General features: G+C 59.6%; 1 protein-coding gene across 3 annotated transcripts; it reads left to right on the top strand.

Annotated features, from left to right (window-relative positions):
* The first annotated feature begins 10,018 nt into the window (after nucleotides 1-10,018).
* LOC128832089 (prosaposin-like) lies at nucleotides 10,019-15,439 on the top strand. Of its 3 annotated transcripts, none has more exons than XM_054019148.1 (8): nucleotides 10,019-10,076; nucleotides 11,278-11,408; nucleotides 11,665-11,763; nucleotides 12,309-12,489; nucleotides 13,077-13,225; nucleotides 13,789-13,869; nucleotides 14,943-15,024; nucleotides 15,242-15,439. In XM_054019148.1, exons 1-7 carry the CDS (start codon nucleotides 10,040-10,042, stop codon nucleotides 15,021-15,023), a joined length of 759 nt encoding a protein of 252 aa, XP_053875123.1. In that variant the 5' UTR covers nucleotides 10,019-10,039; the 3' UTR covers nucleotide 15,024; nucleotides 15,242-15,439. The 3 variants fall into 3 exon arrangements, with proteins under 3 accessions (XP_053875123.1, XP_053875121.1, XP_053875122.1); XM_054019146.1 differs by having other exon boundaries at nucleotides 11,662-11,763; XM_054019147.1 differs by having other exon boundaries at nucleotides 11,662-11,763; nucleotides 14,943-15,037.
* Nucleotides 15,440-15,648: the final 209 nt, after the last annotated feature.

The following is a 15,648-nucleotide window of genomic DNA, read 5'->3' as shown; positions in this document are numbered from 1 at the left end:
ATCTATCTATCTATCCCCATACACCCCCGTATCTATCTATCTATCTAACCCCATACACCACCGTATCTATCTATCTATCTATCCCCATCCACCCCCGTATCTATCTATCTATCTATCTATCTATCTATCTATCTATCTATCCCCATACACCCCCGTATCTATCTATCTCTATCCCCAGACACCCCCTCTATCTATCTATCTATCTATCTAGCTAGCTAGCTAGCTATCCCCATACACCCCGGTATCTATCTATATATCTATCCCCATACACCCCCATATCTATCTATCTATCCCCAGACACCCCCTCGCTCGCTCGCTCTCTCTCTCTCTATCTATCTATCCCCATCCACCCTCTCTATCCCCCCATCATCCCCCCATCACTGTGGTCTCTGACCCCTCCTTCCCCGCATTGCCAGACCACATCCCTGCAATGTCAGGGTGCCCATCACTTGCACCAGGGGCATGCCCCCACCTTTATGCCCGGCCCAGCTGACTCCATTGCCCTCCAGCCCAGCTCCTCGGCAGGCGGGTTTGGGCTGCAGGACGGTTCTACTGAGCCTAGGTGCCACTAGGGCAGGCACCTGGGCTCTGATTCCCAGGGCAGGGGACAAAGGCAGCTGGCAGTTCCTTGGCGCGGCCCCACTAGGCGCCAGGGCAGGATACAGGCAGGGGTTTTCTCCCAACACAGAGATCAGAGAGACAGGGATGGGGGGGCAGCTCTGTCCCCCCTTGCTCTGCGTAAACAACTGGTGCCCCCAGGCCGTATTTCACCCTGACAGCACCGAGGGTTGGGGGGGAAGGGGACAAGCAGAGAGAATCCCAATTTCCTCCTCTTATCTCTTTAATTAGCCGGGGCCTTTCATCTTCCTAACGAGCCCCCGATACAGGGTGAGCCCCCCTTCCTGCAGAGATACAGATCTAGTAACAGGACCCCAGCCCCGCTGCCCCTTTGAACCCAGCCCTGTCACCTCCCAAAGGGCCCATATGTCACTGGGGGGCACCGAAATGTCAAATACACACCCCTCAGGACGGCAGCCGGGCCCCTTGGATCCAGGGTGAATTGAACGGCGAAGCAGCTACAGGCAGCACGGTCCAGTGGGCAGGGCACCAGTGTGGGACCCACACAGCTGGCTTCTAGTCGCAGCTCTTCCACTGGCCAGCTGGGTGACCTTGGGCCAGTCACCACACCCTCTGTGCCTCAGTTTCCCCTCCCACCTTTAATCTGTTTAGCCTGGAAGTTCTTCAGCACAGGGGCTCACTCTGTGTCTGGGCAGCACATGCCCAGCACAAGGGGACCCTGATCTCGGTCGGGGTCTGGGCAGCGCCCGGCACGACAGGGCCCTGAGCTCAGTTGGGGTCTGTGCAGTGCCCAGCCCGAAGGGGCCCTGATCCCGGAGGGAGACTCTAGGTCCCCAGTACAGGGGCTGATTCTGGCTGTTGCCAAAGCTCGAGGGAAGCTGCCCTTCGCAGTCCCCTGCCCCCATGCCCTAGCAGGTGGGAGGTGTGTGTTGTGCTGGCCGGACACGGTCATGGCTGCCCCTGGGGCCCTGAGCTGGCTCCTCCAGCCCCAAGAGTCTGAGCTGGTGAGTGACACTCCCAGGTCTGCCATCCTGCATGGCCACCGCTAGTCGGGGCGTGGCACTCAGGGACAACCCACTCCCCTGGCAGAGCTGGTGCTGCCACATGCATGGAGCCAAGGCCCACGGGCAGTGCTGGAGCAGGTCAGAGCAATGGTCTGGCCCAGACCCGGGGGATGGGGAGGCAGCAGAGGTGGGAGGTGTACGCTGCCCCCTGGTGCCACCCCCGGTCCTGGGTGAGTCTCAGAGCTGGCCCATTGGCAAAGGCAGCAGCCGTCTCCCATGGTGTGCGGATCTGCTGGGGCGGGCCGGCTGGCAAGCCCCAGAGACCCCGGCTCTGTCTGTCCTGCAGCCAATGGCCAGGCCCGTGTAGGTTCCACCAGCCGGGTGCTGGGGTGGCACTGGGGCCAATTCATCCCGGGGTAGCCAGCCCAGGCTGGCATTTCGGTCCCAATTCTTGCGGGGAGGGGGCCTACGCCTGGCTATTCCCCCCAGGACTAAGGCTGCAAAACACAAGGAGGTAGGGTGGGGGATGGCCACAGTGTTTGCGGGATTCTTTATTCTTTATTTATTCTTTTAAAAAACATTTTTTTTAAACTTCACCCAGGTCTCGGGAGACTCGCTGCAGAGGCAATGGGGGGGGGGGGTAGGGGGGAACCTGTATTACGGTACCGCCTGCAGCCCCAGTTCCAGCCCCAGCCCCCAGCCAGGCGCTGCACATTACTAAGTGTTTTACAGTACAGACGCTCCCCGGGTTACGCAAGACCCGACTTACACAAATTCGCACTTACGGAAAAAGTTCCATAAACCAGAAATAGGATTTTCGAGTTGCGGAAGGTTTTGCGTAGCATACGGGTAGACGTTTCCGACTTATGCAAAGTTCGAGTTACGCAAGGCTTTCCGGAACGGAACGATCGCATAAGTCGCGGGGGTCTGTACTGCCTAGCGGTCCCAGTCCCAGCGCCCCCCTCCTATGTCAGGCGCTGGTCAGACCCAGACCCTGCCCCATAAGCCAAGGCAGGAAATCCAGAGTCGGGGTTACATTTGCGGGGGATGGGATGGGAATCAGACTTTCTAAACTCCTGAGACTCAGCGTTAAGGTCCCACAACCAACCATTAACTCCGGCCCACCCCCAACACCCAGACACTCCCGCTCTAGCCACGACCCCCACCCCCTGCAGCCCCTCTTCCAGCTCGGGTCAGGGGGCTCCCAGCCAGACTCTGCCTTCTGCATACCAGCCAGGTTGATGCAGACCTGCCCGCCCTTGCCCCACACACACACCCCAGGGCCAGGAGGGGGTGACATTATCATGGCCTATCACCTGCATATGCCCCTGCAAGTGCCTTCAAAAAGGGGCCACGGGTCCCCCCCCCCCCCCCAGGGCCAGGCTCTGTGGATGAGTCGCGGTGCACGAGAGGTGGGTACTGGGGGGGTGATGATGCCATCCTCCCTTCTCCCCCAGGGAGGTGCCCTCACATATCTCCCCCCACGGGGTGGCACTGGGACAAGAGGTCCATCATCTCCGGGGCAGCCCGGGCTGGGCCTAAGAGCAGGGGGTCTGTGCCCAGCTCAAGGCCAGTGTCCATACTCCCGGGCCACCTGGATCCCCATGTGGTCAGGGCCTCAGCCGGGCTGGCATGAAGGGGGATCAGCGGGCAAGGGACGGGCCCTAAGCAGAAGAGCTACATGCCAGCTGCCCACGGGCATGGTAACGTGTGGGCCGTATGGGCCTGTTAATATGAGACGTGGCTGTGGGTCCATCTAGTGGTGGGAATGAAGAACTGCGCCTCCCCGAGCCTGAATGTGTCCCAGGCATTCATCTATTGGGGAGGGGACAGCCCCCCTCTGACCCGCTCCCCACGCCCCAGCCCCCACATGTCTGCAAAAGGGAACACGAGCCACTAAGTCCCCCAGGACCCAGCGAGGCCACAAACCCTCAGCTCTGCCAGAGGGACTGGAGCTGGGCTGAGCTGAGAGGGTGACCTGTGACCCCCTTGGGGCAGGGTCTCGCCTCAGTGTATGGGGGAAACTGAGGCATAGAGAAGGGGAAGGATTTACCCGAGTTCACGCAGAGCACAGAATAGAACCCAGGTGTCCTGCTGGGTCCCAACATCCTCTCTAGGAAAGCCCAGCTGGAAATGGGATAAGGGGAGGGTGTCAGAGCGGATCAGGGCCTGCATTCCTTGGACCTGGGCATCTGGGGGAGATCACAGCTGCTCCCCTTGCCCCGGGGAGGGTAAACTAGACATTGGGCTGGACTGGGCCACATCATGTCTCCCTCCCCTCCCCCAACCCCCCGCCTGACCCAGGGCGACCCAGGCACTGAACAGTCTGGGTCCAAGAGCTCATGCAGGTCATGACTGCACTGAGTTTGGCTGTTCTCAGCCTAGTCCCCATTAGCTATGTGAAAGCACTGCCCGGGGGAGGGGGGCTGCAGCTCGGGATGGCAATGAGTGTTGAGGAGCCCAGGGCTGGAATAGCAGGGGGCTGTGGGTCGAGACTGAGGGACAGAGCCAGGGGCGGGGGGGCGAGGCAGCGGGAGCTGCAGGTCGAGATTCTGTGGCTGCTCTCAGCCCAGGTCCCATTTTCCTGTAGGAATTGTAGATACTATACAATAACTGTCCAGGACAATAACTGTCCAGGAACATGAGTCAGAGCTCTGCTAGATTCAGAGATCCCCAGGCCAGATGGGACCAGTGTGTTCACCTGGTCTGACCCTCTGCATAACACAAGCCAGAGGCCTGCCCACAACAATCCCTAGCGCTGATCTGTTCGAAAAAGAGCCAGTCTTGATTTAAGAATGGCCGGTGATGGAGAATCCACCACGGCCCTGGGCAAATTGTTCCCATGGGTAATTACTATCACTGGTACAAACATCCACCTCCTTTCCATTCTGTTTGTCTAGCTTCAACTCCCAGCCTTTGGATCGTGGGAGACCTTCCTCTGCCAGCCTGAAGAGCCCAGTATGAAATATTTGCTCCCCCTGTAGGTACTGACAGACGGGGATCAAGTGCCCCCTTAACCTACTTTTTGTTGAGATAAATAGGTGGAACTCCTTGAGTCTCTCGCTCTACGGCAGGTTTTCTAATCCTTTCATCATCCAATCCTTGAGGGGGCCATTTAGGGATCTGGGGCAAAAATCTGTCTGGGGATTGATCCTGCTTTGAGCAGGGGGTTGGACTAGATGATCTCCTGAGGTCCCTTTCAACCCTGAGATTCTATGATCATTTTTGTGACTCTTCTCTGCCCTCCCCCTCCAATTTATCAACACCCCTCCTTGAATTGTGGGCACCAAAACTGGACACAGGATTCCAGCTGCAGTCACAACAGTGCCAAATACAGAGGGAAAATCTCCTCTCTGCTGGAGATTCCTCGGTTTATGCATCCCAGGGTCACATTAGCTTTTTTGGCCACAGCATCACATGGGGCGCTCATGTTCTGCTGATTATCCACCATGACCCCTGTGACTTTATGAGTGTAGTATTGTGACAAAGTGGGGGGTTTTCTTGTTTTCTGTGGGGTTTCAATGGTTTGCATGCAGAAGGGGTGGGACTCAGTTTCCCTGGGGGTTACTGGTTTAACAAGGTGAGGGGAGAGGGAGTTTGTTGTTACAGAGGTCCGGAGAGGGAACTTGGGACCCCAGCCAATGGCCTGGAGGATGGATACCCCAGTGACCGGTGACCTGGTGACCCAGAGGCCCAGCTGAGGAGACGCAGCCGGTTCTGGCCAGTGGGTGGACAGTGGGCTGCAGAGTGAGGACCCAGTGACCTAACCAGCCGGTTCCAGCCAGAGGACAGAAGGGAGGAGAGGAGGACCCAGTTTACAACCCTGTTTACCTGGAGAGAAGACAATGGACAGAGGCGGGGCCTGGGGCTGGTGATCTCAGAGGCCCAGCTGGGAAGCAGGGGGGATCTGGGCTGGAGAGGGGGAGCAGGCAGAGCCCACCTGGAGGCAGAGACACTGGGGTGTGCTGGCCTGAGGGAGGCCAGGCCTGAGGCCCTGAGAGTTTCCTGTGCTGTGTTCAACTCTCAATAAACCCTCCAGTTTTACGCTGGCTGAGAGTCACTCTGTTCTAGAGAACAGGGTTGCATCAACCCCTTCGGGGCTGGAAGCCCAGGGGGTCCAGAGCGAGTGGACTCCCTGAGGAGGCCCACGGCAAGAAACAGGTGTGCTAAGGCTCAGAAAGGTGCGTCTCCAGGAGGTGAAGGGGCCTGACCCCGGGAGAGAGTGGACCCCCGAGAAAGGCTGTCTCACTAAAAGGGGCACCCCCCACGGACCGCACGGGGCCAAAAGTGGGCACGATCTGTGAGTCCGTGACAAGTATAATATCTCATTGAAAGATGACAGGGCCAGAAAGAGTTAATTAACTCACCTGACCCATGCGTGAAGCTTAAGGACTGGTTAGGAAGATATGTAAATTAATAGAGCTTTGAAATGCAAGTCTGTATTGTTAGAGATCTCAAGGGCAGATGTTTGCTCAGGTCTTGTGATGTAAGCAAACAAGTCTTGTCTATTGCTATAACTTTAATTCAAAAATCAAAAAAGGAATTTGTGATGATACTTGAGTAAAATAGTATTATTGTCTATATGTCTCTTTGAAGGTTGTGGTAACCTGTATCTGAACTGTTTAATGAATACATTACCTTGCGCTAATTGCCTGGATGTTTGGAAGGAGAATTAATCCTATTGTTTCTCAGGCCGAAAGGCTGCTGGAAATGTATAAGAACCCTGGGACACGATCCTACTTCATCTCAGATCTGCTTTGGGTTTCAAAACGGGGAAACCTTAAACCATAAGGATTGAGATCCCCAGTCACTGACTGGAGTCACCCTGAATATGGACATTGGACTATAACCTATGAACTATTTCTAAAAGGACTTTTGGCAACTACAAGCTCACCTCTGCTATGCATCTGAACCTCAAGAATTGAATTCAAGTCTGTCTGTATATTGATCTTTTAACCAACACTCTCTCTCTTTTCTTTTTAATAAATGTTAGTTTAGTTAAAAAGAATTGACTCTAGCATGTATTGTGGGTAAGATCTAAGTTATAATTGAACCTGGGTATGTGGCTGATCCTTTGGGATTGGAAGAACCTTTTCTTTTATATGATGAGATAAGATTTTCAGTAATCATCATCATATCTGACAGGTGTGTCTGGATGGAGGCCTGAGGCTGGGCACTTGAAGGGAACTGCATTGTTTGAACTTCTGAGTAACCAGTGAGGTACTATAGAAGCTGTTTTGTGCTGGTTTGGTAAATCTAAGTATTGGAATATCCACCAGCTTTTGGGGTTTGTCTGCCCCGTTCTGTTTGCAGTTCACCCTGATTGAGTGACCTCAGCTGGCTCCCACGGGCAGCACCATCACAACCCCCAAATCTTTTTCAGAGTTGCTGCTTCCCAGGATAGAGCCCCCAGCCTGTCAGTACGGCCTGTAGTCTTTGTTCCCAGAGGTGCACATTTACATTCCGCTGTATTAAAATGCATATTTGCTTGTGCCCAGTTTACCAAGCAATGCAGATCACTCTAGCAATGCCTGGTCCTCTTCATTATTTCCCATTCCCCAAATTCTTGTGTCATCTGCAAACTTTACCAGGGATGATTTTAAGTTTTCTTCCAGGTCATAGATACACATGTTAAGTAGCTGAGGGCCAAGAACCGATTCCTGCGGGACCCCGCGGGAAACGCACCCACTCTAAGATGATTCCCCGTTTACAATGATTTTTGAGCCAGCTTTTCATCCGGTTTTGTGTGCCCTGGCGATGTTATATCATTCTAGTTTTGTGATCAACACATCATGTGGTGCCCAGTCAGACATCTGAGCCTATTACATCACTGCTATTATCTTTATCAGCCACACATGCAATCACACCAGAAGATGTTCAGTGAGTTGGAGATGGATAGGTGAATTGTGTGCCGAACGTTTGGTTGGCTGTTGTACGTGATGCCTGTTAGTGGTCATGGCTGATGTGGTGAATCTGGCCTGGTAGGCACAGAAATCACCTTGAACTGCATTGCAGCCACCTCTGGGGTGGGGCAAGACAGCTGCTTCACTACACACAGCAACAGCCCAGTGTGGGGTAGGGGAGAATTGATGAAGTCTGAATTGACTTGAAGCTGCAGAGGAAGTGAAGAGGGCAGAATGGCCTCATCTGTGTCAGACCCTGGTCAGATCCCTGGGCTCACGACCAGCTTTCAGTGACATCCTCGGGAGATTAACACCAATTAGAGACCAGGGCTGTGTGTCACAACCTATCTGAGAGCACCTCCCGCAGCACAGCACCCCTAGCGCTGCCTGGGGCATTGGGATCAGCACTGACTCAGAGAGAGCGCCCCCTGCTGAGCCCCCTGCCCCACCCCTGCCGAGCCCCCCACCCCCTGCAGCACAGCGCCCCCTGCTGAGCCCCCACCCTGCTCCCTGCAGCCCGGCACCCCCTGCCAAGCCCCCGCCCCCTGCAGCACAGCGTCCCCTGCTGAGCCCCCACCCCACCCCCTGCAGCACAGCACCCCCTACTGAGCCCCCACCCCGCCCCCTGCAGCACAGCATTCCCTGCTGAGCCCCCACCCCGCCCCCTGCAGCACAGAGCCCCCTGCTGAGCCCCCACCCTGCTCTCTGCAGCCTGGCACCCCCTGCCGAGCCCCCACCCCCTGCAGCACAGTGTCTCCTGCTGAGCCCTCTGCCCCACCCCCGCCGAGCCCCCCCACCCCCTCCAGCACAGCGCCCCTGTGGGGCCAGCACAGAGTGCGAGGGCTGCACCCCCTACTGAGTCGTCACCCCCTTTTCAGCAGCAGCCAGGTTTGCTTGGCCTGGGTTTGGGGCTCTGATGAGGGGTGACTCTGGGTATCCCATTGGGCCCCCAGCCCCGGAGCCCCTCCCTCAGCAACCCCCCAGCACCCCCCTGTCCCTCGCAAGCCGCACTTTGCAGAGCTGTGGGGCCACAAGAAGGGAAGGAGAATTGGTTTCTCAGCTCTGTCTTTGTGGTGGAAAAATACGTGAGCAGCCAGCAGGGCCGGCTCCAGGCACCAGCCTGGCAAGCAGGTGCTTGGGGCGGCCGCTCCGGAGAGGGGCGGCACATCCAGGTATTCGGCGGACGGTCCCTCACTCCCGCTAGGAGCGAAGGACCTCCCGCCGAATTGCCGCCACAGATCGCAATCGCGATCGCGGCTTTTTTTTTTTTTTTGGCTGCTTGGGGCGGCCAAAACCCTGGAGCCGGCCCTGCCAGCCAGACTGGGTGAGCTGAGAGTGCGGGGGTGGGAGCCCCACCCCCAGCACTGGCCTGAGGCCTGTGGGGCAGGGAGGGGTGGGAGTCCCTGTCACGGGTGCCCAGGCTCAGTCTCTGGAATGGCTCTACTTGAAGTTCAGACAGACCCCTCTGGCAGTGTGACACCCCTTGGGGCGCCCCCTCGGCTCCAGCACCTCCCGGGACCGACCTCGGAGCGTTCAGCCCCCTGCTCACCCCGTGAGCTCCCAGCAATGAGCCCGCCTGGATGGGACCCCAGGGGAAGCCTGAGGCAAGCCGGTCCCCTGGCCTCTACCTCTCTTTGTTCCCCAACTCCTCTGGCTGGCTCCTTGCAGAGGATGGGCCCCAGCCATCAGTTGCCAGGATACAGAGTGTCAGCCATTGTCTGACCTGCGGGGTCTCTGCAAGGATCACACACTCTTGTCCCACCACTTGTGCAACACACGGGGGAAACTGAGGCACATCCAGTATTCATACAAAACATTAAGAAAATTGCCCATGAAAGAGACAAAGAACGGCTGGGCGGGACTGAGGCTGGGCAGTCTCCTGGGTGGGACTCGGCGGGGGCAGGGTTCTGGGCTCTGGGCCCCCCAAGATGGACTTTACTGAACGTTCCTGCTTTCGATGCTAACAAGCTCTGTTCTCCTGGAGACTAATAACCCGTCTGTGTCGCACGCTGGCTGGGAGCCACTGCGAGTTTGGGGGGCAGGGCCCTTTGGGGGCCTCAGGCTTCCCCTGGGGTCCCATCCAGGCGGGCTCATTGCTGGGAGCTCACAGGGTGAGCAGGGGGCTGAACGCTCCGAGGTCGGTCCCGGGAGGTGCTGGAGCCGAGGGGGCGCCCCAAGGGGTGTCACACTGCCAGAGGGGCCTGTCTGAACTTCAAGTAGAGCCATTCCAGAGACTGAGCCTGGGCACTTGTAACACACACACACCCCAGCACTGGCCTATGAGATAGGGGTGGGCATGGCTGTGGTGGAGGCCAGAGGGCGCCCCCGAGGCCCAGGCAGGGCTGAAAGGGCCCAGGGAACAAGGCTGCTGTCACTCCCCCGCCTGCAGAGCAAGGCAGGAAATGTGGCTGGTGAAACCCCACAGATCAGAGTTAAGGGCGGGGCCGGGGCTGGGGTGAGGGGAAGTGACACTGACGGAGGGGGGAGGCCAACCTCAGCCCCGTTATAAGCCAGGGCAGGGAACGTCGCAGGCAGTGTGCTGCCGGCGCTGACATGGCCCCTCTCCTCCTGCTCCTCTGGCTGGGCTCAGGTAAGCGGCCGCCGGCAGGTGTCACCCGCAGGGGCACCTCCCCAGCACAGTCCTTGGGGGAGGTCACACGGGAGAGACCCAGGGCAGAACCAGACCCTCCCCCAAGCCAGCATTGCAGAGCCTGGCAACTGCCTTGGCAGTGCCCCTGCATATGAACGTCACTCCAGTACAGGGGGATTTCCAGCACATCCAGGGCCCACCCACCCCAGGGGAGCCTCCCGCCATGTGAAGGCACAGCTGATCCCGGCTGCAGCCAATCCCGGCACAGCGCCCTGGACAGGTGCCCCTGATCCCGGCTGCAGCCAATCCCGGCACAGCGCCCTGGCCAGGTGACGGGGTTACCATATTTCCCAATGGGCAAACGGGATACTGAAGCCTCCCACCCCTCCCTGTGTGGAGCTGGCATCTCTGCTCACCCTCACACACACACACGTTCCTCCACACCCACTTTTTGACGAACGTCGGCGTTTGTCCTGTTTGCTCTTGTTTGATCAAGTTGGCAAGAGCAAACAGACAAGTGCCCCCTTTTGCCAAAAAAAAAGTTGGGATGGCCGACACAGGGCTTAAAAAAGGGACTGTCCTTGCCAAAACGGGATGTATGGTCACCCTAGGTGCCCCCAATCCCAGCTGCAGCCAATCCTGGCACAGCACCCTGGCCGGGGAGCCAGTGTCTCAGAGAGCATTCAAGGTGATCTGTCTATTCCAGATCCTTGGTTTCTTGACTGATTTTTCCAGAGCTGGCAAATTCATGCCCACCACCGGCTCCAAACTGAGTTGACCCAAGCCCAGTGGGGCTAGGGCTTAGGAGAACTGGGTTCAGTCCTGCTCTATATCCCAGACCCTCTTGGACTAATCACTCACCCTGGGCTTCAAATTCCTCAATTTCTCGGTCAGGGTCTGGGCAGCGCTTGGCATGATGGGGCCCCAATCTCCGTTGGGGTCTGGGCAGCGCCGGGACGACGGGGCCCCTATCTCCGTTGGGGTCTGGGCAGCGCCCGGCACGACGAGACCCTGATCTCAGGCGGGGTCTGGACAGTGCCCAGCACGACAGGGCCCTGATCTCGGTAGGGGTTTGGGCAGCGCCAGGCACAGTGGGGCCCTGATCTCAGTGCTGCTGTAGCATATAATAAATAAGTCCCACCAGCTACTGTACTCCCAACCCAGTCCGGTTTTGCTCCTTGCTGTGCCCCTCTTTCTGCAGCCCTCTGCGCCCAGGAGCTGGTCCCCAAGCAATGCCTGCTGGGCCCTGAGTTTTGGTGCAGGGATCTGGGCACAGCGGCTCAGTGTAGACGGCAGCAAGACTGCAAGCTCCTTGAGCAGCACATGCCACAGGTGAGCCGGGGGGCTCCCGCCCCTTGTTCTGATCCCATCCCAGCTCCAAAGGGGGCTGGGTGGTGGTGGTGGGGCTCTGGGATGGGAGGCTGAGGAGTCTGTGCGGGGCAGGGGGCTCAGGGCTAGGAGGCTGAGGAGTCTGTGGGGGGGCCGGCGACTCAGGGTTGGGAGGCTGAGGGGTCCATGGGGGGCAGGAGGCTCAGGGTGATGTGGGGCACTCTAGGTGGTGACTCCTGGTTTGTGTCTGGCACAGCAGAGCTGGCATGTCCGGGAGCAGGCTCTTTCCATCAAGTGCACCATCTGCACCAGCATCCTGAAGAAGCTGAAGTCTATGGTCGGTGACGACCCCGACGAGGTGAGGGCCCTGGTGCCATCTGGGGCAGCCCTGAGTCTGGGGGGGATCGCCCCAGTGGTACACCAGGGCCCCTGGCTCCAGCACCTGTGGGAAGCGGGGGGGCAGCAGGTGGGCACTGAGACCAGGCTGTGGGGAGCGGGGGAGGTCTGCTCCATTGCCATCTGCCACTGGTGCCAGGGGGCATGGGCAGCACCCAGTGCCCTGGTACAACCAGGAGGGAGAGGAAGACCTAGATCCCACTGTCCCCCCCTCCACCTGCTGCCCACACGGCCCCCTGGGGTCAGGGTTCCCCCAATCCCAGACACAGCCCCTGTGTCTCTCCCCTGGCGGGGGGGCGGTGCATGGACACAGCCCCTGTGTCTCTCCCCTGGTGGGGGGTGGGCCCTCCCCCTGGCCCAGCATCCCATAGAGACAACACATCCTGCAAGGACAGTGTCCGGGGCAGTCACAACAGTGGTCTCAGGACGGGGCCCGGCGATTACCCCCTTCAGGCAGTGGGGGGGACATCCCGCACTGTGTCCTAACCCCGGACTGGTGTCGTGCAGGACTCCATCGTCGAGGCCGAGGACAAGCTCTGCGGAGTCGTGGGCAGGAGTCTGCGGCGCCTCTGCCGCTACGTGATGAAGAAGTTCAAACCCAAGATCACGGCGGCACTGCAGGATGGGCAGGACCCCAAGGAGATCTGTATCAGCCTGCGGATGTGCCGGGAGTCCCCACCCACCCAAGGTTTTCCCACTTGTTCCCTCTGCCACGGAGCCAGGGGGCATCAGCCGGCTGCTGCCAGTCCGGGGCGTTGCTGTCCCTGCTGGGCACAATGCCAGGGAAATCTGAGCCAATGGGGGTACGGCCTGGTCCCTGGGACATGGGCTCACACACCCTGTGCAGGACACAGGGGACACCCCCCCCCCAGCTGAGGGAGACCTAGGGGACCTAGGGTGTCTGTGGCAGGGGGGAATGAGTGGGGATCAAACCGGGGTCCTTCCCAGGGGGGCAGGGGGAGCAGGTACCAGAATCAGTGCCACTGGCAGCTTGCGAGCTGGCTGCACCCCATACTGCAGAGCAGCCCTGGGGTGGCTCTAAGTGACAGCCGTTGCCCGAAGGCCGTGCCCTGGCCTCGGATGCCCACTCAGCCCCCGGCCAGGCCCTACATGTCAGGAGGGGAGCAGCATAGAGCTGACTATGCTGGTCCTGCTCCCACCTGCTGCCGAGGGGCCCCCTCTCCCCATGGGTTTAGGAGAGGAGCGCAGGGCCTTGGGGGGCAGGCACAATGCCCCAGAGGGGAGAGGGTGAGATCCTTGTTTTCCATGTGCCAGGTGGCCTGGTGCCCCCCAGCGATGCCTGTGACCTCTGCCTGACCTTCACCAGCCTGGCCCAGCCTGACCTCCAGCACATGAGGCCTGGCTGGGACCTTGGAGACGTCCTCAACGGCACATGCAAGCGGCACTTCGGGAGTTCCCCCAGGGTCAGTAGAATGGCTCAGATCTGCTTGGGGTCCCCCAGCCCAGCCCCCCATTAGCTCTAGGAGAAGGGAGAGTCCCCAGCCATCTCCATGGGGCGTGGGCCAGTGCCCCAGAGGACTCATCCGCATCAAGCAGGGCCGTGGGGGCAGGAGCTGAAGTATGTGTTAGAAAAGCACCAGCCTGGCTCAGCTGTGGGGTCTAGTGGTTAGAGCTGGGGAGGATTTAGATGCCAGGACTCCTGGGTTCTTTTCCCATCCATGGGAGGGCAGTGGAACCTAGGGGTCAGAACTGGGGGGCTGGGAGCCAGGACTCCTAGAGGGCAGTGGGGGTTAGTGGGTTAGAAGAACAGGTTGGGGCTGGGAGCCAGGACTCCTGGGTTCTAGCCCCAGCTCTGGGAGGGGAGTGGGGTCTAGTGGTTAGAGCAGGGGGGGCTGAGAGGGAGCCAGGACTCCTGGGTTTTTTCCCCCGGGCAGAGCTGGGGGTCAGTGAGGTCACTCTCTAGCACAGGGCAGTCGACACCTCGGTGCCACGGGGGCCATGACCCAGGCTCTACGTCTTTCCGCAGTGCAACGACTTTGTTTCGACCTACCAAGCCAGGCTGTTGCAGGTTCTAAGGGTGCCCCAGGACCCGCTCACCACCTGTCTGGTAAGAGATTGGAGGGGGCGATAGGCCAGCAAGAAGAGCCAGGGGGCTAGTTACAAACCACCCCCAGGGAATCAGCATTCGCTGGCGGGCAAAGATCTCAGGCTGCAGAGATGGGGCAGGTGGCGTTAGCCACTACCCCTCCCACTCTCCCTGCACCTGGCTGTGGCCTGACAGTGGCAGATTGCCAGCAAGCTCCTCAGAGGGCGTGGGTCCCTGCTCACCCCCTCGGAACGGTCACTGCACACGGCTCTGCCCCAGACACGGGGGGCTGGGAGGGTGGCACAGCACAAAGGGCCCCTTATTTGCCCAGGGACCGGAACTGCCGGAGCTAAGGGAGCAGTTCTGGGACCCTGCTCGCAGCAGCTGACAAATCTTGGCTGTGGCCTAGTCGCCAGGGGGAAGCTGAGTGCCCAGGGTCCCTGCAGCTCCTTGCACAGGCTGCGGGGCCATAGGGGGTCACTGCGGGGCCACCCCAGGGAGGGGTCAGGATCAGGCCCATGGTATAAAGGGCATTGCTATGGCAAACTGACCCAGCTCCTGGGGGGGCGGGAAGGGAGCTGTCACCCTGTCCTCCCCGCTGGGGTCCCCAGGCCTCCCCCAGCCATCCTCCCCTCTGGAATGCCTCCCCCCCCAACCTCCATCCACAGTACTAGGGTCCCTGCCTCCCCCAGGCACTGGGATCCCTGCCCCCCAGCAGGGATCCCCCCAGGGCCGGCACTTCCATTTAGGCGACCTAGGCGGTCGCCTAGGGCACCAGGATTTGGGGGGGGCGGCAATTCAGCGGCGGCGGGTCCTTCCGCGCTCCGGGTCTTCGGCGGCAATTCTGCGGCGGGTTCTTCACTCGCTCCGGGACCCGCCGCCAAAGTGCCCCGAAGACCGGGAGCGTGGAAGGACCCCCCCCCCGCCGCAGAATTGCAGACGACGACCAGGAGCGCGGAAGGACCCCCACCTAGGGCACCAAAAACCCTGGCACCGCTCCTGGATCCCCCCTCCTGCTGCAGGGGGCCCTGGGCACCTCCCCCACAGCCCCATGCTGGCAATGCCCTTGGAGACGCCATGTCCCTTCTCCCTAGGACGCAGAGGCCTGCCAGCTGCCGGAGGAGTCCGATCAAGGAGAGACCAGCTCTGGCACCGACACCTGGGCATGGCCGTGAGGTGAACACCACAGGTGGGGAGGGGGGAAGTGGAGGGCTTTGCTCGTGATGGTGTCCATGGGGGAGGGCAGCGCTGTGCCAGGCCAGACACATGCCAGTGCTTCTGGCCATCAGATCCCTCTGAGCCCAGCCCAGCCCCATGGCCCCCCATTGTACCCTGCACCCTCCCCGGGGGGCACCTCTGCTCGCACCGCACTGACCCCTCTCCTCCTCTCCAGGCCCAGGCCCGTGCACCGTCCACAGCGGGCAACTCCCCCTGCTGGCTCAGGGCATGCCTCCCAGAGGGAACCATCAGCCCCCACTGCTCCCCCCAGCTCCAACAGCGCCCCCTGGTGTGTGATGGCTGGGATAGCAGCATTATCGCCTCTGACTTTCGCTTCTCCTCCCCACTTTGGGCAATAAAGGATCAATATCGACCTGATGTCTCTGTGATCTCAACCCATGATGCCAGGGTCCTCGGCCACTGACCCTCCCAACCGCCTTCTGCCACCTCTCCCATCACTAGGTACAGCCACCTCTGGGGTGGGTTGTGGCAGCTGTTTATAATAGGGTGTTATGTGCCATCCTCACAGCCACAGGGGGTGGGGGATTTGGCTTCCATTTCCACCTCCTGGCTGCAGAGCTG

This window comes from Malaclemys terrapin, chromosome 2, assembly GCF_027887155.1.
Source record: "Malaclemys terrapin pileata isolate rMalTer1 chromosome 2, rMalTer1.hap1, whole genome shotgun sequence".
Lineage (NCBI taxonomy): Eukaryota > Metazoa > Chordata > Testudines > Emydidae > Malaclemys > Malaclemys terrapin.
This window is presented reverse-complemented; position numbering and strand designations above follow the sequence as displayed.

Excerpts from the sequence above, each read along its gene's own strand:
- LOC128832089 (XM_054019146.1), top strand. The coding sequence starts at position 10,040 with ATGGCCCCTCTCCTCCTGCTCCTCTGGCTGGGCTCAG. Across the intron at positions 11,764-12,308 it reads TCGGTGACGACCCCGACGAG|GACTCCATCGTCGAGGCCGA; the intron begins GTGAGGGCCCTG and ends GGTGTCGTGCAG. Across the intron at positions 13,870-14,942 it reads ACCCGCTCACCACCTGTCTG|GACGCAGAGGCCTGCCAGCT; the intron begins GTAAGAGATTGG and ends CCTTCTCCCTAG.